Here is a 24,479-nt window from a genome sequence, read left to right as displayed (position 1 = left end):
GGAGCAGGGCTGCCGAGGGGGCACCGGGGGGAGGGCGGATGGAGGCGTCGCCCAGGCCGGCCCGGAGCCGGGTCTCTCTGTTTCCCCGTAAATAAAGCGTCGGGCCGTGGGCGGCCGTATAAACGCGGCTGCGGCGGGGCCGGCTCGCCCTGCCCCAGGCCGGGGAGCGGGCGCGGGCAGAGCCGTCGGAGCCGCGGTTCAGGACGCGGACAGCGCTGTGGGGCCGGCAGGGGGGGCCGCGCTCGCCGCCCGCCGGCTCAGGCGGGGCCATGGCCGCGGGCGGGCGGGCGAGCGAGCCGCCGGCCGAGCTCAGCCACTACGTGGTGGCGCGGCCCATCTACAGCGAGCCCGGCTTCCAGGAGGAGAACGAGCGGCGGCCGGCGCTGCCGCCCACGCTCCGCGAGCGGGCGCAGGCGGCATGCAGGTGGGTCCGAGCGGCGGGAGCGAGCCGGGGGAGCCGCAGGGCGCGCTGTCCCGGTGCCCCCAAACCCCACCCGCCCAGGGATGGAGTGCCCCGCACGCCGCACTGCGAGCGGACACATCCCTGCTCCCTGCGGACCGCTGCTGCCCGCGGCGCGCTTCTTCAGGGAGCGCGCTTTTGACAGCAGAGCGTGCCCCGTCCCTGTCTGGAAGACAGGGCTGTGACAGCCACTGCCCCTTACGTTTAAATGTGCATCAGCTCAGCTGTCACTTTGGGGTTCTTGGGGCGCTGCAGTTGCAGCTCCGTGGGGTGTGTTCATCCCTTGTTTTCTCGCAGATGTTCAAGGAAAAGGGCCTTTCAGATCGCCAAGTCCTTTCTGCCCATCCTGGAGTGGCTGCCCAACTACCGGGTGAAAGAGTGGCTGATCAGCGACATCATCTCGGGGCTCAGCACCGGCCTCGTTGCCACCCTGCAAGGTAAAGCCAGGCACGCCCGGCGCCGCTCCCCACCACGTCCCTATAAGGGAGCCGGCTGAACACCGGGACGTTATGCAGATGGAATTACAAATCTGAGGCTTGTTATTTAATACTAGATATTAGGTATTATTTTGCAATAAATAATTTATGGTCTTAATTTATTCCTTTTCCTTTCCTTGGCTAGAAGATTTAAATTCCCTATGATGTGCTATAAGGATGTATTTAACTTTTCTTCCGGGCATTTTACTCAAAGAGTATTTATTTTGATATTTAAAATTTTAATTACATTGCGATAAATCAGATAGGTTGTGTGGTCTTATTTCTCTTTCTTGGTTGTCTAAGCCTATAGTTCTTCTGCAACTGCCTACAAAAATCTAGTTATTTCCCTAAAATAATGCAACCCTGATATCTACTCCTTTTTAAAATTCATCTCATTAGGTTGTTCAGGTCTCTGCAGAAGACAATCCTCAAGGAGGTGGTGATGTATTCATATTTTTCTAAAAGTTGAATTTGATGGATATTTAGAGTACATGGCTTGCAATATTAAGTTTCCCTTACTTCCTTATTCTATTTGTTAGTAAAGCCTTCGGTAGATGAACAAATAGGAAAGTGTCAGAAATAAACAGAAATTAGTTCAAATAAGCTACTTAAGGAAGACTCAGAGAGCAGAACCATCCTGCCTGAGGCAGCATCCGTCTAAGACAAGACTGACTATAACCCTGATACATCCAGTAATTTAATCTCAGTAGAGTTCTTATGCTATTTTCACAGGTTTTTTTGGGACTGCAGCAGGCAAAACTAGCTGTGTCAACCCCACACTTTCCCTCAATGGAAATTGTTTGCGGAAGGGGATAAAGATTTACATTGGGAACAAAGAAAGCAGTTTACGCATTCCCGATTAGACACAAGTATTCTCTCCTGTCTGTTCCCTTGGAGCATGCTAGGAAGGCAGAGACTGGCAGAAAAAAAGCATTACAAACTTCTGCTCCAGGCAGGGGGTGACCTGAGAAATAAAGAGAGTGATTCTTTCCCAAAGAAAGTGTCAGAGCTGGAAGATCTTTGCTGAAGGTAGTGGCACAGTTACAGGATCCCTGTGCCTTTTTAAAATTAACTGGGCTAGACTTATATGAACTTCATACTACCTATAACAGCTATTGTGCTCATACTATAACCTTATTTTTTTTCAGTGCCCTGATTTAATCTTAATTAGAATCTATTGGTAAAACCAATTTTTTAAATATACTTCTGGTCTCCCACTTATACATTAAAAAAAAAAAGGTAGAAAAAAAAATTGAAAAAACCCAAATTAATGCAAATCTACACCTAGCTATAATTAAAAAAAAAAAAAAAGTCTGAAATTTTAGAACATAAATTACAGGAAAAATTGGCCAAAATATTTTCTAAAAAATGTTGGGATCTTGAGGTCCCTGAAGTCCCTAATTCCCAGCAACTAAGTGTGTTGCTTGCAGTCCTTCAATCAGTCACAGTAATATGAGCAGGACTTCAGGACTTGTCATACTCTGACAGGTTTTGGAGAGTCTTTGAAGGAGAACTCTGGCTAACTGGGATTTGATTTTGAAGGCAATTTTTTTTTTATTGCTTGCTGGGTTTGACAGCTTGCACAGGTATGCAAAGGAAGAAGAACCAAGAATCTCAAATTTATGTGAGTTACTATTGGTAGATTAGTTTTTACTGGAAAAAGAAGCGGCCCTATTTTCACAAGAGCTGAAGATACTGAGGTGGATTTGTTGTGCAATAACTCAGAGACTTGTGCTTGAAATTTCTGTCTGAAACTAGAACCTCCACATACCCTCCTTTTCTCTCAAGAAGCACAACTCTTGCATCAATGTTATCCATCTAGGTTTTTATCTCAGCCTGTGTCTGGGGCTACCTGTGCAAACATGGGAACATCTTTAAGTACTTACTCACTCACTCAGCTACCAGCATGGGATATACACTCAATTACAGTCATTGATACTCACTCACATGTGTGCCTGCAACTTACTTACAAGACAAAACATATTCTAAATTGCATCTGGACTACAGCAGTAAACCTTTCTGAAAGTCTAATCTAGAAAAGATAGTAGACTGCTGAGAGATTTTAAATATGATATTTTTGATGATCTATCATTTCAGGTTTGGCATATGCTTTGCTGGTTGCAGTCCCTGTTGGATTTGGTCTCTATTCTGCCTTTTTCCCCATCCTGACATACTTTTTCCTGGGAACATCAAGGCACATCTCAGTTGGTAACTGCGTGTGTTCAAGTTACAGTGAATTATCTATTTCAGTGTTAATCCTTCAGACATTCATATTTCATACAATATAACTACTTTCTGAAACAAATTGGCTATGGTGAATATTAATATTGGTGGATCTTGGGAAATTAAGGCTTATTTCTTCTTTATACAGGCAATTGTGCATAATAGCTAACTTTAGGTATGCCACTGCTTTTTGCTTGAATTTGTGCTGAAGTTTAAATCTTGTCTTTTGCTACACTCTATGCAAGAAATTACCAGATCAAGGCCTCAGTAAGCAGTATGAATGACAAACATTTTGTCTATCAGCTGAAGCTCAAGATGGCTAAAACAGAGCTCTTTTAGTCTTTTCTACAAGCCTTATTTGCTGCATCATTTTTTCATTACTGTGGACAGTATCTTCTTCTTGCCTGTCGTGGAGACCCAGAACTTGTGTATCCACTCCAGCCTCACTGTAGGTCCTCACATCAAGGCTATGGGTAAACTTTGTTGACTCTTTCTGAATACTTTCTTTAGAATATGTGGTTTGTTTCCTATCAGTTCTCACATTTAAAATTCTTCTTACAGCTTGAACACTGAAGTGCCTTTCTCTTCATTCTAGCAAAATCTAGTCTTTTCTTGTAGAACACATTGTTTTCCCCTGCCAGAGCTCTGGCATGATACTACACTTTTTCATCAGCTTTCTTCTGTGCTGCATCAAAAGTCTTTGTATGTTTTCTCAACTTTGTTAGCCTCTTCCTACCCTACCAAGCAGCTCACATTTGCTATCCAGATCTGACTTGTTATGTCAACTTATGGTGGCATTCCTACTTTCTAGACTATCGAACACTCCTTTTTTACGCTTTTCCCAATGCTCTTATTTATGAAGTGTCCTTTAAGGTATCTGTAAAATTAACTTAATCTTCTTTAAGACATGTTTTGACATTTTCCTTTTCCTCATAATTTTAGTAAATAACTGCAACAAATATGACTACTTATAGATTGTGTTTTGCTGACACAATGATCGCTTTCTCTGTATCTTTTCCAAAGTATAGTTTCAGTCATCTTTAGCCAATGTAATAGCACAATACTGCCAAAAGATGTGATCCTACCCATTGGATCATGTTCCTGCCACAACTGTGGTATTGGGAACCCTGGTCATGTGGCACGCTGGATCAGCTGAAAACTAACCATGACAAAAAAACCAAAAAACCAACCAACCAAAAAAACACAGGCAAACAAAGAAACCCTAAAACTAAAAGAAATAAATGTTGCTTTCACCTGGATTGGTGATCTGTGTTGTCTGGTTGTGATGCTGATACAAGGGAGATGGTTGGAGCATGTTGAACATGTTGCCCCTTTTGGCCTTGGTACAGCCCTAAATTGGCTCAAGCAAAGCATGAAACTGCACTTGTAACTGCATGTACAACATAAGTTATTTAAAGAAGGAGCAGTATTTAAAGAAGGTGCAGTATTTTTGTCTCCTGTATGCAGTGCCTCTGTCTCTTGGCCCCTTAATACCACCAATGTACCCCAATTACAAAATTACACGGCTTTTCTGACCTAGAGTTTCTTGTCTAGTCTGATAAATTTTTTTGGTTTTTCAATGTTTGTTGAACTTCAGTGTGTTCTGTTTGTCATTACAGGTCCATTCCCAGTAGTCAGTTTGATGGTGGGATCTGTTGTATTGAGCATGGCCCCAGATGAGAATTTTCTCATAGAAGGCAGTAATGCTACAGGGTTTAATGTCACAGGAGCACTGATAGACACTGAATCCAGAGATGCCCAGAGAGTGCTGATTGCAAGTACTCTCACATTCCTGGTTGGAATTTTACAGGTAAAATAGTTGACTTGAAGACACAAGATTGACACTGCTTTAATGTTAATGGCAGAAAAATGCCTACTATGGCAGTCAGATATTTTCCTGTAGTAAAACACAAAAATGAACGAAAGTTATCACAAACTTTTAAGAGCTTCTTATCCTGTGTAGAGTCTCTGCCAGCATGACTGGGAGCACAGAGAGCAGAATAGCCCTGCCATTGCAGACCAGAAGACCTGCATGAAACTGAGTACTTAGTTTCATGCATTACTTAGAAATTAAGTAATTAGTAATTAAGGAGCTTCTTTCACACATTTCTTCAGGTCTCCTTTATTTCATTGGATGAACAATACTAATCTACACTAAGCTGAAATGGGGGAAAGATGGTCCTAAGACTCTGCATCAACAAAGAGAGAAAACAAAGCATAAGAAATCTTCAAATAGAAGTGTACCTTTTTGTTATTTAACAAGCTGTTATTCTTCATGATTTTTCCAGGTTATATTTGGAGTTCTCCAGATTGGTTTCATTGTGAGGTACCTTGCAGATCCATTAGTTGGAGGATTCACAACTGCAGCTGCTTTTCAAGTGCTTGTGTCACAACTGAAAATAGTTCTGAATGTTTCAACTAAAAATTATAATGGTGTCCTTTCCATAATATATGTAAGTATGCCCTTCTGATCTGCTTTGGTTTCATGACAGGTATTTTTATATAATTGCTTATCTTCTGCTTCCATTTCACACAGGGATGGTTCATATATATGGTGGTAATATGGTATAGTATATATGTATATAGTATATAGCATATATATGTATACTATATATAGTATATAGTATATAATGGTATATATGGTATATATGGTATATATGGTATATATGGTATATATGGTACAGGGCATTCCTTTAGTTCTCCCTTTCATGAAGGTCTGCAGCTGTTCATTTTTAGCTGTGGGGTTCTAAATAGCTGCCTTTGGGGTTCCCCAAGATTGCCATCTTGAAGTCTTTTTCAGACAGAGCACTTTTTCACATGAAGTTTAAATGCCAAGCAAAACACTTCAACACTTCTTGTCCCATCCCTTGCTTTCTCACTTATTGTGAAGGACATTTGATAATTTATTAACCCTGTCAGGTCATCTCCCAAGGCTCTTTGCACTTAAACCAGCAGGTCATTCTGGTAAAGGGCACAGTTCTCCATTTCACACTGTAGCCATGCATGTGAACTCCTAAAGGATAGAGATTCCCACCCTTTGGCCAGGTACCTATTGGTTAGCAAATGTGAGGCTGACTGTTACTGTTGCAACTCCATTTGTTGATTTTATAGAAAATGCTCAAATGGAGAAATGTTTTGGCTGCATTACAGAAATACTGAATTCCTAGAGGTGTTGTACTACAGAATAGTATCCTTTCCCAGGAAAATTGTTCAGAGTTGTGTCACTGACTTCAGCATGAAACTATCCAGGTTCATAGTATTTTAGATGTTCTGCAGCACTTCATATTAGAATAGCAGATTTCTAAAACAGGCTGTTTTAGGGAAAAAAATGTATTTGGAGATTTTACATGCCAGTTCTGGCAACCAGACTAGGAAAAATACAGCAGACATGTAGATTAACAATAATAGGATGATAATATAACTATAAACAGCAAGGGAAAAAATTTAAAAAGAGATCTCGTGGACTATTTGTGTGGGTAAAAAATTATTATCTTATGGGCCTTTTCAGAACTAATGAAAACTCTTCCCCTCAGAGCAAGGAAAGTTAGATGAGACAAAGTACTTACTGTATAATAGACATTACAGCAGACTTGGCAGAATGATGGACTTGTTAGTCCAGAATTTCTTTTCATCTGTTTGTTTATTGAATGTATGGTATTTAGTATAATACACTTTTTGAAAAGACTATATGGTTCTTCCAGCTCCAGCAAGGCTGAGTGTGATGCTGACTTTTTAGGTTAAAGTTCAAAGCTTCTGTGTTCTTGCAGGTGAGCCAGGTCAATGTGTTTGCAGGTGCATGCAGACCAAAGAAATTGTTATTTCTGGTCTGCTCAACCAGTGATTTGCTGTGTCTGCTTCAGCAAGTTTTGGACTTGCTTCAGTAGTGTTTAACAAACTGCAATACCAAGCATCCAACATTAGCAGAATCTGCAGCCAAAGTTAGGAAGTTACTGTGAAGTGAAGCAGTGCAAGAGGGGCTCAGCCATTCTTATGGGATCTGTGGGAAACAGTAGAATGGGCAAAAAATGGCTTCAGTCAACCAAGGGAGGGCGTCAGATTCAGTGTTTCTGGAAGGCTTCTTCAGCTTAGAAAACATAGCCAATTAAGCACTTAGATGTTGTATTTCCAAACCAAAGTCTGTTCAGAAAGGTGGGAGTGCTGCTGCAGCAAACCTCCTCTTATGTTTGAACCAGAAGCTCATTACTGGGGGAGCTAACCAGGATGCAAGAAATCTGTTTATGGCCCCTTTTCTATCAGATTGTTCTATTACAGCTACTTCACTATGCATGGGATAATTACATTTTCTTGGAGACAGGAGGCAAGTGATGCTTAGGAGGAGGACAGAGGAATATTTATGACTTTTCTGTAATCATCCCTTCATGCTTTCTCTGTACAATAACTTGTAATAAACAATAGGATCAAGCAAGGGCACAGGAAGGGTAGAGAAGGGAGCTGCCGATTGCAGCCCAGTTGTGTGTGCTCCAGGCTGGGGCTGAACTCTGCTGGGAGGGTTAATTTACTGTAGAGTGAGGTTTTCTGCTGCTTTTCTAAAGTGCAGGATTCTCCTCAGCCTGGTAGGACCTGTCTGTTCACACTCATTCTCTGTTTGTCAGCAGTGGAAATAGGAACCATGTAAGGCACAGACATTTTCCTCTTTAGAAAAATGAGGATCTCCCTTGCTATTTGTCAAAGGGAAGAAGCTCCAGATCTTCCCTTCCTTGCTGTGATACAGGTAGAGGTAAAACACAGGTAGAGAGTTAGCTCTTTTTACGTAGTATTAATTGACTAAAAATTGGGAAGTAGAAGCCCCTTGTGAGGACAATTCTTGCAGTTATGCTTTTTCCATTAAATTCACTATTAAATCCATTTACTGATAGCATCTTGACAATACATTTTCCTCAGGCTTCTCCGGGCTTGAATGAAATTGCTTGGCCTTCCCCAAAACCCTATGTATTTGGATCATCTCATGAGTATTTGCACATCCTTCAAGTGGACATGGGCATGTTTTATGCTGTCATTTTTATTTTTCAGACTCTTGTTGAAACATTTGAAAAAATTGGGACCACCAACATTGCAGATCTTGTTGCTGGACTCCTCACCATTTTTGTCTGCATGGTAGTTAAAGAAATAAATGATCGGTTCAAACACAAGATACCTATACCTATACCAATAGAAGTTATTGTGGTAAGCAAAGGGGCATAACAAAAGCTGAAAACAGATAAAATGGATGGGTCTAGCTACAGGAAGACAGGAACTCTTTTTAAGTCTTAAAACTGTTGTTTGATTTTATTACAGACCATAGTAGCCACTGGCATTTCATATGCTGCCGACTTGGAAAAAAGATACAATGCAGGCATTGTTAAGAGCATTCCAAGAGGGTGAGTGTCTTTGTTTTGTGGGAAAAAGGTATTATTTTAATTGGCTAAAAATGACTGTAGTAAGAGAAAATGCATAAAAGAAACATTGAGAGCTGTAACCTGAGTTTAGAACTCAGATCTGGAAATTTTCGGAGTTTTACTTCTGGCTCTATCAGTTATGCCACCTAAATGTGTTGCCTAGCTTTCCTTCTGTAAAATGGGCTTAGGAATGTCCATCTAATTCATGAAGTCCATCTGAAAATTAATTGCTTCCTGCTCATGAAGTGACTATAGGACTATGGAAAATGGTTTTTAAAAATAACAATTTTAATAAAGAAATTCTGCATAGATTTAATTTCTGTAATCCTGAGTTTTCCCACTGCAGTTCATATTCATGCTGCTACTGTTGTCCCAATCAACTTTGTCACTTCCATACTCATAGAAGCAAGGATGTTGAGGATTACACTCATAGAGACTTCCACTTGAAAGATTCAGAGCACTCACAGTAGTAACCTTCACATTCCATTTAGTATTCAGGGCTTAATTAATTAAAATTTGTGGAAACACAGTAGGGGATAAAATGCTTCTGAGATCTTACTGAAGAAGTATGTTAACAATAGTATGCAGTGGCATTAACATATTTATGTAATTCATCATACTATTCAATACATTCTTTATTCAATGCTTCAAAAAATGTAGTTTTTCACTTTGCTATCATAAGGCCAAATCTCAGTCATGCTGAGAACAATGGGAACTTTGTTGCTGGCTAATAGCATCAGGATTTGGGCTGGGGTGAGCTAGATAAGCGTGTTCTGTATGTCAATGGGCTGTTTCCACCTTTTTATTAACTTGAAACATTACACTTCATATTATAAGCAACCTGTATGCCTCTGCCTCAAACTCCTTGACAGTTTTGGTAAGAATAGAATTCAATCAAAGTTGGTAACACCAATATATCTTCTAAATGCTAGATTTTTGCCTCCTGAGCCTCCAAATGTCAGCCTGTTTTCCCAGATGATTGCAGCCTCCTTTTCCATTGCTATTGTTGCTTATGCTATTGCCGTGTCTGTGGGGAAGGTGTATGCAACCAAGTATGACTATGCTATTGATGGAAACCAGGTATGTATAACCAAAACAGTTTATAAACGTAGTAATTTTAATGTATTGATTTTAATTAATGTAAATTTGCATTAATTAATTTTAATTGAGGTAAAACATGCTGACTTATGTAGCCAAATGAAAGAAACACCATTCGTGCACATATTGAGACAAGCACTGAAGTCTGACAGGAGAAATTCTTTCAACTGTTGAAAAAAAATTAGCTGAAATGGCCACATAGAGATGAGCCTGATCCAGCTTCAGTATGGGCTTTTCACACTATTTCATTCCTTCTGTATTGGTTTAGTTACTGCAGTAGCTCTGAAAGGGCTGAGCACTGTATAGGGGAATTTTCTGGTGATGTCAAGTTGACATGGCCTAGCAACCTACTTTCCATTTCCACTTGTAAGGCATATTTTGAGGTGGGCTGCTTGGGCAGATGAAGGCAATGTCAACCTAAGAAGTTGCTCTGGACAGCTTTATTTAGGCTTAATCTTCATGCAGGATTTGAATCAGCTGAACTTTACATTTAATAAATTATTGTACTTCTCAGCATGACACCAGTTACATCAATATAACTGCACTTGTAACCTAACAGATCAGCCCTGCAGCTTCACACAAGTTAGTGCCTACCAGCACAGGAACGTGCTGGAGTAGCTGTGTGCACTAAATGGCTGAACTGCTTTAAGCATGCGTTTCTAGGGGCACAGAGCTAGAATGTGACATCAGCTATGCATCACAAGCTCTTACAGGATTCCTGCATTTGTTCAATGTCTTCACCGGGGGTTATGTTGCTTGCCCATGGTGTAGAATTAAAATGTCAGAAAGATTCCTCATCCTGCATCTGTGCTAATTTTTGATTTTATCCTTTGAGCATATTAGAAAATGCCCTCACTACAACAAATAGATGAGTATTTTGTTTAATGAATCCTTTATTTCAGTACTAATGGATTACATAAAGTTTGACTTTAGAAACACTGTTTTGCTGTGTATAAGAAAATTATGCTTCTGTTTGTCAGTTTACAATCCTTAAAGGTCATATCTGGTAACACTTGGCCTTAAAGTTGACCAAAATGCACCAACTTTTCAGTATAATAAATCTCAAAGAATAATACATAATCCTAGAAGTGCTGTTTATGCTGTTCTTTGTTGAATATGTTGTTCTGCCAGCAGTGGTGTGCTTCAAAGATACTGATTAAATATTGTAGTAGAAGAATTAGTTTATAAAAGCAGAGTGCCTTCATTTTGGTACTATATTGTGAATTTTCCATGTAGCAAAGGTTAAATGCAGCTCAGGATGATGGGCAAATAGTTTAGTTGATCTGGAGAATGGTAAAAAAACATCATAATAACAGGTAGTAAAATATTTTTGAAGGACAGGTTGATACTATTATCTACCAGTGTCTGTATTGTCTTCATAGATGCAGATCATTAACACCTAAGAACACTAGGAACTATACCTCCAATTTCTCACCGATCACAGTGGTTACATGGGAATAGGCATGAATCATTTAGGTCTGTTCTTGCTCTTATGGTTGGAGGAAAATGAAAATTTACAGGAAATTTAATTTTGTACAAAAGAAGGGAGACAGCCAAAATCAAAAATTATATTTTAAAAAGTTTGCTGTGAGTGAAAAGCTCTTGTGCCTGTGTCAGCTTGGTGAAAACAATGTTTCTGTCAATTATATGGGGTTGGTTGCAGACAGCTCCCAAATTCTTTATTTCCCAGGAGAGGAATGGCCCAGATCCCAGGACATAAAGCTCCCAGGGTCCTTGTCACTTGAGCAGAACAACTAGCATCAGTAGGTGCCAGCATCTGTGTCCCTGGGCAAATCTATGAGAATGCTGCCTGAGACTCAGCATGAGTTCATTGAGATGCTTAGAGTGAAAAACTTCTGACTTAGCACACTAGAATTTCAGTGAAATTGTGTGTTATTGCAAAGTTCCTTAATAGTTCTACTACTAATACAATGCTTTGCATTAGTTAAAGTCTTGTCTAAACTCAGACTATTGTACTGAGTTTAGTACAATAAACTTGTTTAGCTTGTGATACCTGGGAGTTAAATTTATTCTAGTACCCATTTCTATTCCAGTGTAATTCTTAGAAACATTAGTTTTGGTAGCATTGATGGAAATAAGCTTTAAACACATTTGTACTCAGACAAGTATGTCCACTTCAGGGGGAGTGCACCAACTTCTTTGTGTTGGTTTCCAAACAGAGGTAGCTGCACTGGCACAAGAGGCATTTGTGTAAACATTTAACAGCTGTTACTAGTTCATACTCTTCTTAATATTATTGTGCTACCTACTTTATCAACTATTGCAGAAGCTGTTGTCTTTCTCCATTGAAAAACTGTCTTTAGGCATCTTTTTTTACAGCATTGTCCAATTATCTTTCAGGAATTTATTGCCTTTGGATTCAGCAACATTTTTTCAGGTGCCTTTTCTTGTTTTGTTGCAACTACTGCTCTTTCACGGACTGCAGTCCAAGAAAGTACTGGTGGAAAGACTCAGGTAATGACCTCTTCTTACTAGTACTCTGCAGAGGTAAATTTAATTTTGTATAGTGCACCGTGAGATGAAAATAGTCCTAAAATGATTGTGTTGCTGGCACATGGAAAGCCATGGCTTTCTTAGGTGGGCTCTAATAGTGAATAATTTTTGTAGCTCTGCCAGAAGAGGGCAATCAAGTTTTACATAGCATGAGTTACCTTAGGGGTCAGAAATCTTTTAACTCTAGTTCCCCAGAATTTAATTTCCAATTAAAGGACTGAGTTTATCACAGTAGGATGTGGGAGGAAATCTCTCCCAGCTGGCTATGATATCTTTAAGCTCCCATGTGCTGGCCTGAGCAGCTCTGCCATTTGCCATTCACCATCAGCCATGGAACATCTTCATAATGTTGTGTAAACTACTTTGTTCTACCAAACTATAGCTGTGTAGTTCTTAACAGTGAAAAACTACAGGTTATCCAGCAGCTCCAAGCTGTAAGTATTCCAGCTTACACACAGACTGCTCCATTCATCTGTCTTTGTAACATAACCCCTCAAGAGCTACTACCTTGTGTTTGTTTAGACTTCCTGTTTAATTGAATTCCCTTTGTGTTAGCTGAAGTGCATAATGGTTGCCCACATATGCCTAAACACAATGACACTTTGGCAGGTCGCCCTGTTCCTAAAGAAATGTAATGTGCAGCTGTTTGTACTTTTTTCTTTGTAATCCTAGAAACAGATGATAGAATCATAGTAAATTCATTTCCTGTAAACACTGTTCTTTGCAGGTTGCTGGTATAATCTCAGCTGGGATCGTTTTGATTTCTATTGTTGCCCTGGGGAAATTGCTAGAGCCCTTACAAAAGGTACTGTACTCTTCTGCAGCACATCAGATCCAAATGTTCAACTATGATGGGCAAGATTAATATACCTCTTTAAACTGTGGTATCTGATTCCAGACAGGGCTGTGGTTTGTAGTGTGTCACGTTGAGCACTATCTTAATATGTATCTTTGCTTCTGAATACCACTTTTTCGTTATTTTTCTTCACAGTCTGTGTTGGCAGCTGTAGTCATAGCTAACTTGAAAGGGATGTTCATGCAAGTGTTTGATGTTCCCCGTCTATGGAGACAGAATAAAGTGGATGCTGTAAGTAACCTGATTTTTTTTCCTCCTGAATGTTTTTGTCCAGTTTTGGGTTTTTTACCTTTTAATGACATCCAAGTTTCTCTTAACTACCACATAAGCAGGATTTTGAGGAGTTAACATCAGAAAACTTTTATGTGTATCCTCAAAACGCAAATGCCATTAGGTCAGTAAAAAATTCCCCATTTTTAGGTCAGTATTCTGCTAATCTTCTTTACTTCCTAAACCCTGCTGCATAGGTGCCCGTCAGGGTATTTGTGTGTATTGATAACTCCTTCATAGCCATTTCCATAGTATACAGCAATCTTGTGTTGATATGGCTTGAAAAGCAGATGGCCTGCTGCCACCTTTACCATTCTGATTTCATCTTCTGTACTGTTAAATGAGTCAGACCTTTCCTTAATTCATGTACATATATTTCTGTTGTTACCACATGAACATCCCATTTGCCTGAATAATCTCAGATAGTTCTCTGTGAAAAAAGTGTTGGTTTTTTTTTTTGTTTGTTTGTTGTGGTAAGACTAATCCAAGCTAGGATGTGGATTCATTTGACATGCTAAGGGATGTATGAAGAGACTTTTCTTATGAACCACTCTAACCATATCTCAGGGTACTTGCTCACATTTCACACTGTGTATTCTGTGGAACAGACCTTCACTGTGGCTCTTAGGGCAGGAAAAGATTGCATGAAAGACATTTTTCCCATTACTGTGCTTAGATTTTACAGTTAGTGTCATTGGACATTACCTGTCTCAGACAGATCTCAGATATTTTAGTCCATCATTTACTGATTTATAGACAAAAGATCCCACTGACTTCAGTGAAAAGTGCAAGCACTCAGCTTTAAGAAAAATTTGAGTCTACTGCATGAGCAGTGATGTAGGAAAGAACTGAGGAGTGCACTTCAACTGTTCTGCCTGAATATTCAGTGGAGATCTTAGAGAAGTGCCATCAACCTGTTAATATGAAATACCTCTCTTTGCAACAGTTCTTTCTGATTCTTAAATGTCACTGAGGAATCCCCTTCCTTCCCTATATGTCTGCATGTGGGGCACCTTACATATTTTACATCTTGGTAAAATAAAACTCTTTCCAGATCTAAGAAAGATTAACAAAGATTGCCATCATCAGAAATAAGTAAATGCAATGTTTAACTATATCTCCTTCAATTTCACCAAAGGAATCAGATCCTTAAAAAATACTGTTATGTTGAAAACTCCCTTATTTCCTAAAAAGCTAACTATGCCTAATAAGTTAATGATGGATGAAAGCATCTTGGAGGAAGAAGAAGACTTTTGTATGGAAGTCAGCAGATTGCTAGTGTGCTACAATCAGCTTCAAAGTTAAAATATGCTTCTCATGTTGTCTGGTCTAGTGTTTCTTTAGCATGACCAGGAGTCATATGTTAAAATGAAAATACTTTACATTTGTTATTTTTTCTCCAGATGATCTGGGTTTTTACATGTATAGCATCCATCATTCTGGGACTTGATTTGGGATTACTTGCTGGCCTTTTGTTTGGATTGCTGACAGTTGTGCTGAGAGTTCAGTTGTAAGTAATACAGTATCAGAAATAATTCTTAGTTTTATATTAGGAAAAAGGAAGATAATATGCTGAAATGCAAGATGATTTGTGGCAGAATATCTGCTTGGGTTTACAAAAATTTTGAAATGAAAAAAATCTGTTTCTTTTAGGACAAGACACTCTTTCTGTGTTATCATTTAATTACACTGATAAAAGAGAAGCTGCATTATTTGATCAGTACTTCATATCATGTTGGCCACTCTGGTGGTGCTTAGCCATATGTTTTATATGCACCCACACATCTGAGTTCTGAAAAGGGACAGGAACATTCTAGATCACATATAAACAGATGTATGGCTTTTGTAGTGAATTGATCATTACAGTAACTCTCAGCAGGTAATACTACTACAGCATGTTGCACATGCCAATAACCTTTTCACTTTCTGCTTATACAACACTGATTGTATGGCTGTAAAATAAGAGCAAGAGAAAGCATGAGAATAAGAAAAAAAATGTGCTTCAGGCTGATTTTTTGCTGCTTAAAGAATGTATGGGAGTGGAATGGTGAGAAAAGGTGGATTTGAAGAACCTTATATTCAGTCATCTTGTTATTTTTCATTGACCTTTTATCTGAAACTACAACATAACTTCTTTCCTTCAGCTAGGAGTTCAGAGAGCATGGTAACTAGCATTACCAAGGTACAGTTGCACTGTCAGCAAATGCATAAAAATAAAGCCTTGTAAAAATTGTTACACAATAGTAGATTATAAAAACATGAAATTTGAAGAGACTCAAAAAACAATTCCCAAATTCAACTCAGATAATGTTACCAAAATATAAAGGGGAGATGGGGCCTTACAAACTTCAAAACTATTTGCTTTGGCTGTTAAATATATATCTGGAGACTGCAATACATTTTGGTTTTGTTACTGATTAAAATAAAAATTTAAAAGGTTGGACAAAAAGGTTTACATAATCTGAAAATAATGTAAATGCATTTCAGCTGAAGTGAAAAAAGCCATCAATTTTTTTTTTCAGTGTAAAAAAAATTGTTTTTTTAAATTTCAAGCGAACTAATCTGCTTTTAAAATATTCTTCTGGTTTGGAAAACCAATTGAACAAGTTGTTCACTCATCTCTTAAAATCAAAATGGTGCATTAAGTAGGCTGAGATCAAAGTACCTTGTTTTTATAAAGGCCCGTTCACTACAGTGACACAAAATAGCTTCAACACTTTTGCAAGTCTGTTAATTTGGCATTAGAAAGCAAACGACAGGAGTCAAAGCCCCTTTGTATGCAGCAATCCCTTCAGTTCTGTGAGTGCCCATGTATGACATCTACCTTCACTGTCTTTATTTCTGGTAGTCCTTCATGGGGAGGCTTTGGAAACATTCCTGGCACAGACATCTACAAGAAGGTCAAGGACTACAAAAATGTAAGTCATGGCTGAATTGTTTTCCTTGCATCTACACGTCAGTGTAAGCAAAGGTGATGCCTTTCATGTTGTACACAACTTGAATTTGGAAGTGGGGTGCTCAAAGATAACAAATTTCAGAACCATCTTCATCCAGATGGTTGGTCCATCTTGCATGCTGGGGTTGTAAGCTTCTAAAAACTGAATCCCCTCAATCATCAACAAATCCATGCAATTTTTTAAAATTGGATATGTAGTTGAACTGTTGAAATAGTTAAACTGCTTCTTATTGTCAAATATGGCTTTTGCTGTTTAACCTTGTATTTTTTGGCAACAGGTTATAGAACCAGAAGGCGTGAAGATTCTCAAGTTTTCAAGTCCAATTTTTTATGCTAACATTGATGGACTGAAAAGCAGCCTCAAATCCACTGTAAGTGATAAGTTATGTTTGGAAGCTTCTTAACTGTCCTTGAGATTTCCTCAGAATTATACTGAGCTAAGTTAAATAATTTTGGTCTGTTTTCTGCAGGTGGGATTTGATGCAGTCAAGGTATATAATAAGAGACTCAAAGCACTGAGGAAAATACAAAAGCTAATCAAGAAGGGAAAATTAAAAGCCACTAAGGTAGGCCTTTTTAAAATTATTTACCTCTATTCTTTCTCAAAGGGTTACTGTTGGAGTTTTTTAGTTAAGGTTTAATTATTAATTACTCTGTACTTATCTTTAAAGTGGAGATGAAAAGCATGACTTCCTACATGGTAGTGCAGTTTATAAGTAGCATACAGAATTTATAATACAACTTAACTTACAGTTTTAATCACCTAGACCCTAACTTTTCACTTAGAATTTCTAACTACCTGTAACCGCTGCAGATCAGGTGAGATCTTAATACGTGGTTTAATGTATCAATATAACAATCATAATCTAGACATAAAAATGACATGAAAGAAGTTGAGTCACCAATACTCAGAGAAAACAAAAGACAGTGCAGCCATCCCTGGCCCCTGGGCGTGTCTCACTGTTAGCAGCGATTTTAGTTCAAATTTCCCACACAGGACCTGCCGTAGACAGTGCTCTGTCTGTGGCAAGTCCTGTGTTTCACTTCCCTTTTCTCTGATGGGGTCACCAGCTACACCTGGTTGCCCACGTGCCTGGGACCTTCAAGGCCAGCAAGGAAGGGAGAGACCTGCCTGGTGCCCAGGAGCCTTGAGGCTGGTAGGGAGAGGAAGAAGAAATCGGTTTGGTTTGTCTGATTGGTTCACAGGACCTTCAGGGAGAAAGGACCTTTTCAGAGGGAAAAGGGAACAAATACATGACCTGCTCAGCCACAGAGAATGGCTTCTTGCCATATAAAATGGCACTAGTTATACTAACCACAGTACCAGGACTGGGAGCAGGGGGTACTGCTCACAAGTGTCTGTCTTGTCAATTCCTTCAACAGAAGATACCACAGGGTGGTATTTTCTGTAACTCCCAGACTTTCCCCATGATTAAATTCTATATTCCATATATTATCTGTGCATTAGAATGGCATCATCAGTGAGCCTGGTATTAATAATGAAGCTTTTGAGACTGATGAGGAACCTGAAGACAACCAGGATCTTCAAGTTCCCACCAAAGAAGTAGAGATCCAGGTGGACTGGAATTCAGAACTCCCAGTCAAAGTAAACATCCCCAAGGTGCCCATCCACAGTCTCATTCTTGATTTTGGAGCAGTAACCTTCTTGGATATTGTAGCTGTGAGGTCAATAAAAACGGTAAGGACATTTTTTTTCTGATGTTCTATGAAAATGAAACTAGTCTGTAGTACATAAATCAAGAGCTGTTAGCAGAAGTTAATTTCTGAGTTTTAAAAAGTATGTTGTTGAAAAATACCATGAAAATATAAATATGAAAAATACCAGCAAGAAGTAGAATATTGGTGTGTGTGTATTTTAAGTGGGAAAAAATGCATTAAAATAACAATATGAAGGGTGCATAGTCAAGTACTCAAAATAATTAACTGCAAAATGTGGTCCCCTTATATGTTATGAAATATTCTAGTTATATATTTTCTTTCCACATGCCTCCTGCTTTATTCTGGGCACAGGATGATGCTCACTCAACACAGAGGTAGTAAAACTTTCATCTTACCATCCCAGTTCAATTTTAGATTTATTTATTCATTCCTTAATTTATTAATTCATTTTAATTATGAAGGAAGAATGATTCATTTCTTTATAGTATTTTCTGTGGCTAGTATCGAGTGCTTCATCAACATTCATTAATTAATCTTCAAACTCACAGTACATAATAAGGAGATTATATTTCTTCCTAGGAAGAAGAAAATGAGGTGTAAAGATTAAGGCCAAGTATTTCCATTATTTTTGGTGCTCAGTTACAAGTGTGTAGGACCAGATTGTTCAGTCTTCATTTTTTTCTGATATTTTGTATGTTCAGGTGAATGCTTTCACTAACTCAATTTTGCAGTTGGGACTACTTAGCCTATCAATAAAACCAGATCTCTACCATGACTCAAGTTTATCAACTAACAGAAATAGAATTAATATTCACCTCTGAAAACACTAATCTTAGAGACTTGCCTGCCACCAGGGAGCCAGGGGTAGATTTCAGTCTTTTACCAAAGTGAAATACAGGAGCAGTGTGTGCCTTGCATGAGCCTCCTGCCTAGGCACATGGGAATACGGGGTTCACTGACATGATTCTCTCCATGTGTAGCTTTCTCATCCAAGGACAGGTCCATCTGTGCACTGCATGAGAGAAAAATCTGTGTAAAAAAATCTGCATGTGCCAGTGAATGAGTGTATCATATCACACATACATGAGGGAAATAAAGCTCACTCGGGCCCACGTGGTCTCACTTGGAGAGATGATTATTGGAATTTTGAGAACAGAATGACAACCTTAATTGGCAGCAATGCTTGTGCATGTAAAATGGGTAGTTCCACTTACACAGCTGAAGATAGGCCACTTCAGCACCAGGTACTTGACTAGTGGATCTTTAAGTACAGCAAACTATAGCAATACATTAATTATGATGAATAAACAAAATATACTATGTGGAATGAAGACAATCAGAAAAAAAATGAAGTGTATGAGTCTATACATTACACAGACCTACAGACATATATGTATTTTCTCCTTACAGGATTTATTTATTGATGTCCTTGTTGCAAACTTTTTTTTTTTTTTCTAGATAATTAAAGAGTTTGAGAGAATTGATGTGAGAGTATACTTTGCTTCATATCAAGGTAAATATCCAAGTATTTCTACTTTCACTCATGCAAAAAATAAAATGAAGGTGAGAAGGGATCTCTAGATGTGTCTGTGTAGCATGCACACTAATAAATATGTGAACTGTAACACTGATAAGCATTGCTGACTCCATTGGGACACAAAAAATGGTGGGGTGCAAAGGAAATATGGAAAGTAAAAGTCAAAACTGAATTATAATTGATTGATTCATTTGGCTGTCCACTTGATTTCTGACAGTTGCAACTATGTATTTTAACTTCTATTTCTTAAATACTTCATATTGTATAAACCTGTTATGACTTTCTTTTATTCAGACAACCTTATATCTCAGCTGGAACGGGGTGCCTTTTTTGATGACACTGTCAGAAAAGACATATTTTTCTTGACTGTCCATGATGCTGTGCTCTACATAAGGAATCAAATGACATACAGTGACAACCAGGATCCCATATTTGAGAAGGTAAGGATATCCAGCAGTACATTCCCCTTCCTTCCATCATCTAGCACTCATTCTTGAAATTTCTGTGCCACATTTGAAAACTAGACCTAGAACTGTAGTAAAAAAAAGTGGGAGTGTCGTAAATTGGGCATCTTCTGTAGTACATGAGTATTTTTGTAGATTAAAGGAAGGGTCTGTCAGCTCCAGGAGCTTGTTAGTGAAAAGAACATGAGAAACAGCACATATGGAAAACACTTCATCCTAAGACACATTTTCTAATTTCTGACTACTGGCATCTTAAGAACCTCATCAGCTGGAGGTTGCATTTGGAACATTATATTTAATTGCTACAGATGGAGTTTTCTTCAGTGTGTCTGTGACACTTCCTTTGGAACCTGTGACACTATCCTGTGGAGATGGGTTCTCTCATTTTCAATTATATGACAAATATTTCCTGCTTGGTTTAGGCCTGCTGGACTTCTGGGTTGTTAGCTGCAGTGAATAATCATTCCCTGCTCCCTTTCTCAACGCTCCATAGACTTCTGATCAAAGCCATAGTCTCACTCTACTTGGCATGGATGTGTACAGAAGCTGTTCCACACTAGTGTTAATTCCTGCTGCCTTCTCTGTGCATTTCGTCATTGTATTCTGTGTTTTTTTCAGATACCCAGAATACTCTGTAGCATTTAGAGATCTGCTATGCTCTGTAGCATTTAAAAGGCCCTCATAAGGAAAATGGTCATATAATGTCCTCCTCTCTTTTCACCACAAGTCCTTTCCTAGCAATCACTATTACAGTATTATGAATAAATAGCAATTAATATTACTGATAATTAACTGGGCTAGGACTCTTATTTTTATAACCTTTTCATACTAATTTTTATGCTAGACATTAACATTTTCATAATGCTATACAGCAGTTTAAAGATAGATTTTATTATTTTTACAAAGCCATAACTAGTCATGTGAGCAGAGGTAAGCCCAAAGGCTCTGCAATTTATAAGTTCCTCTCAGCTGAAGAAAATCATCATCATCTTTGTCAAGGAACAGTAAACAACAGACTCTTCTAAGTTGTGGAAATTATTTTATAGTACTTTAGAGTAAAAAAAAAAGTTTTAATTATATGGACAACATGTAACTCATCATGTTTCTTAATTTCTTTCTACCAAGATTTCACTCATGCAGGAGTCTAAAGAACCCATAGAGTTCACAGAAGCCAGCCAGCCTGATGATGAACTTGATGTTCAGGAAGAGGTATGCACTTTAGAACTGAATGTGTCTATCCCTCTGCCTGTAGCCTTGAGTCATGCTGTGAGAGTATGGCCCGCAACAGGTACCTTCTCCATAAATACACACCCTCTCTGGATACTGAATGGCAGTGCTAGGTGGAGGAAGTCACATTTTTCTTGAGATTATAGTAGATTATATCTGCTTAATTATCTCCTCATCTCTCTTGCTTTAGGATTACTTTTGCCTTACACAGGCTTATAAACAGATCTAAACACAAGCTGGGTGCCTAAAAGAAGACTTTGTAAGGCTTGAGGCACCAGAGTCCAAAATGATAATTAACCTTCTCCTTTCGTTCCTCCTTTTAGTACAGCAGACAGCTTCTTGCACAACCTGCACAGTTTACAGAAGTTACTTTCTTTGTACTTCCAGTGAGCTTTTCGTTTACACAAACATGCAATTTTCCCAGATGGTGTATACTGAGAACTAACCAGGGCCTGTTTCTCTCCACCTTTCAAAACCCATTTCTCTAGGCTATGCGCCGACTTGCCTCCTGAAGGACTGCTGGCACTGTCCTGCCTGTGAGCACACAGCAATATCCATGCACCAGTACTATCCTTACCAGCATTTTCTGCTATGAAACCAATCTTTGCACTTGAAGAAAACCCTGATTGTTTGTCTGAATGACACAGATCTCTATAACTCTCCAAATTTTAGCTAGCATTATCCCAGAAATATTCTGGACCTTGATTCTGCAAGCACTTTCTGCTATGATATATATTAATAAAAAAGAAAATCAGAAGACTGTTGTGAAAGATGTACTTAGTTTTGAGACTAGTCAGCCAGAAGTTGCACTACACTTTTATCAGTGTGTACAGGATGAAAAGCTGCTCTGTGGTCTGCCCAGGAGAGTGGAAGAGACCAAAATCTTCGGATGGCAAGCCTTTTGTTCAATATTTCTACAAAGCCTAGATGGCCAAGGCTTTGAATTCTAGAACATTAGTATGGTAATATGTGCTGACAAGCCTTGAAAAATGTATCATGATCATTGTTTTCAAGCAATTCCTTGAATTGCTACAGGTAGTTAAATCACTGAAAGAGGTGACAGGTGAAACTGTCACATGAACAGGAAACAGCACTGAACTACAGTAATACTTCAAATAGGAAAAGTTTCTAAAGACCCTTGGACATGCGTTCATTAGTTCTGTATTAATCCCACTGCAGCAAGTCTTGCACTACTCTTAATGATGGTCCCTTAAATGAAGGACAGACTGATTATTTTGGCTAGGTTACATAGTCTTCGTCAAGAGGCAGATCATAACATAAATTAAGGAAAACCTTAGTTCCTGGGTACTTAATGAAATCTGTAAAACAGGCTGATACTGAGTGTAAGCAAGAAAGTCAGAATGTGACCTAGTATTGACATTTGGTTTTTTTAAAATGGAATATAGGAGTATTTTTTGTTTAATGAATAGTTATATTTTTATAGAGATTTTTTCTTTTAATAACCTACATCAAACTGCTGATGCTGCTGTTCTTTTACATATGAAAGTTCATAATGCACAAGTGCAATAATTTACAAAAGATAAAGATTTGAGCAGCAAAATTTTAATCCTTAACTAATGTTCTTAGTTTTCATGAAGAAAAAATGTATTTTGATGGAAAACAGACTGCTACCTTAATTTTTTTAGCATTACATTTTTTTTTAAATGGGAAAAAACCCCTGCATTGTAAGGAAACAGATAAAAACTGAAGTGTAAGAAATGTCCAGAAGTGTAAGAAATGCCTTTAAGTTCAACATGTGGAAATGTTAAGTTCAATATGTGGAAAATTACCTTCAGTATATTTAATTCTCCTTACTTGATTACATCAGAGAAATTTTCTCACATTACACTGCACAGAGATTTCTGCTGCAGGTAGCAGTGGAAAAGCTAAGCACTAAATAAATTATTCTGGCTTCAGGACCCAAGTGAACTCTGTTAACATCAGTGAAAAAAAATCCTACAAACTTTGGCCAGTTGGACAGTGTCTTACACAATAGGTAACAGCACCAAACTAAAATCCGTATTCTCTTGTTAAGGCACAGACTTCAGCCTTCCCAACAGTGAAGTTTCTCAGTACAGGCACTTGAACTTAGGAGATGTTGGTGCTCCAGTCCAAGCCAGCAAACAGCAGGATTGTATTCACAATGGACGTGGGCCTTTTGTCAGTGGGGTTGGCATCTCCACCATCTGAGAATGGGGCAAGAGTTCAAGAGGCAAATCACACCACTCTGCCCCTCTTCAGATGGAACCACTCACTTCTATTGGCACTAATGCTTCAGCCCAGCCTGTGACTTGACAATTCATGCTTTTAACTCTACCTGTCCTCCTTCTGTCCCCTTGCCAGCCTCTCACAGGAGGCTGGTACTCCAGCCCACCTTACTGTCCTCAATCCCCATCAGGCTGTGGCCCCAACTCCTGTTATCCTGACTGCTGGAACAGTTGCCAGTGCACAAGGCCAGTGACATGTTTTTTAGAAGCTGTACTGCTTTTCTGAAACAGATGTACATTTCAAATAAGAAGTAAAATAATCTACCTGGCAAGTGAGCTTTCAGCTAATTGTTATGCAGGACACAGTCTACAGAAAAGTTGGTAAAAAAATGGTAGCGGTGATTTTTTTTCCCTCAAGGTAACATCTGCACTGTGAAGTTTGAGTACAGATTCTTACTTGACAGAGATGTCATTGTATTATTTTTGAACTTTCTCTAGTTCTTGTCTGTACAGGTATTTAAAAAGCAATGAAATACTCAACAGTTGTCTTCCAGTTATTTTCCAAATATGACATCTGATCTGGGATTAATTGTGATAAAATATGATCAAATGCACTTATTCTGGGCCTGTGTATTTCTTCCAGGCATGATCGTTCTTAACTTAACAAACACAAAATATTAAACTTTTTTCTGAAAAACAGCATTTCTCTCAAAGCCTACAGTGACATAGAAGAGTAAGAGGTAGTATGCAGAATGCATCCAAATGCCTTTCTCAGTGGTTATGTGCTTAATTTTCCATGTATCCATCAAAATTAAGGATACCAAAATGATGGATTTTGCAATGAAGCTAAAATTCTCTACAGTTTTGTACTAAATAAAATATCTTTAAGTAGTATAACTAGATGTGCTTATCTTTTTCCAGTAGGATGAAGAAGTGGTATTTTTGTATGCATTTTGGGTATTCCTGTTCTGTCGTTGCATGTCAAATATCAAATTTGGAGATGTATTTTAAGTTTTTTTACACTTTTAAAAAGCTGCATTTGAAAAGTAATTGTACCCATTAACTAGAAAATAAAGTTGTGCATACTGAAAATGTGCTCCTTGTGTCTGTATGTT

At 38.6% G+C, this 24,479-nt stretch overlaps 1 protein-coding gene across 1 annotated transcript; it reads left to right on the top strand.

Annotated features, from left to right (window-relative positions):
- The first annotated feature begins 148 nt into the window (after window positions 1-148).
- Window positions 149-24,439, top strand: SLC26A4 (solute carrier family 26 member 4). The gene is made up of 20 exons (XM_041474687.1): window positions 149-424; window positions 758-897; window positions 3,034-3,144; window positions 4,779-4,969; window positions 5,448-5,612; window positions 8,191-8,343; window positions 8,455-8,537; window positions 9,488-9,635; window positions 12,015-12,128; window positions 12,895-12,972; window positions 13,159-13,254; window positions 14,697-14,803; window positions 16,142-16,211; window positions 16,528-16,620; window positions 16,720-16,815; window positions 17,718-17,948; window positions 19,388-19,442; window positions 19,761-19,906; window positions 21,056-21,139; window positions 21,646-24,439. The coding sequence occupies exons 1-20, from the start codon at window positions 270-272 to the stop codon at window positions 21,667-21,669; spliced, it is 2,340 nt and encodes a 779-aa protein (XP_041330621.1). The 5' UTR covers window positions 149-269; the 3' UTR covers window positions 21,670-24,439.
- Window positions 24,440-24,479: the final 40 nt, after the last annotated feature.

The sequence above is a fragment of the Pyrgilauda ruficollis genome, unplaced genomic scaffold, assembly GCF_017590135.1.
Source record: "Pyrgilauda ruficollis isolate IOZ18807 unplaced genomic scaffold, ASM1759013v1 scaffold33, whole genome shotgun sequence".
NCBI lineage: Eukaryota > Metazoa > Chordata > Aves > Passeriformes > Passeridae > Pyrgilauda > Pyrgilauda ruficollis.
This window is presented reverse-complemented; position numbering and strand designations above follow the sequence as displayed.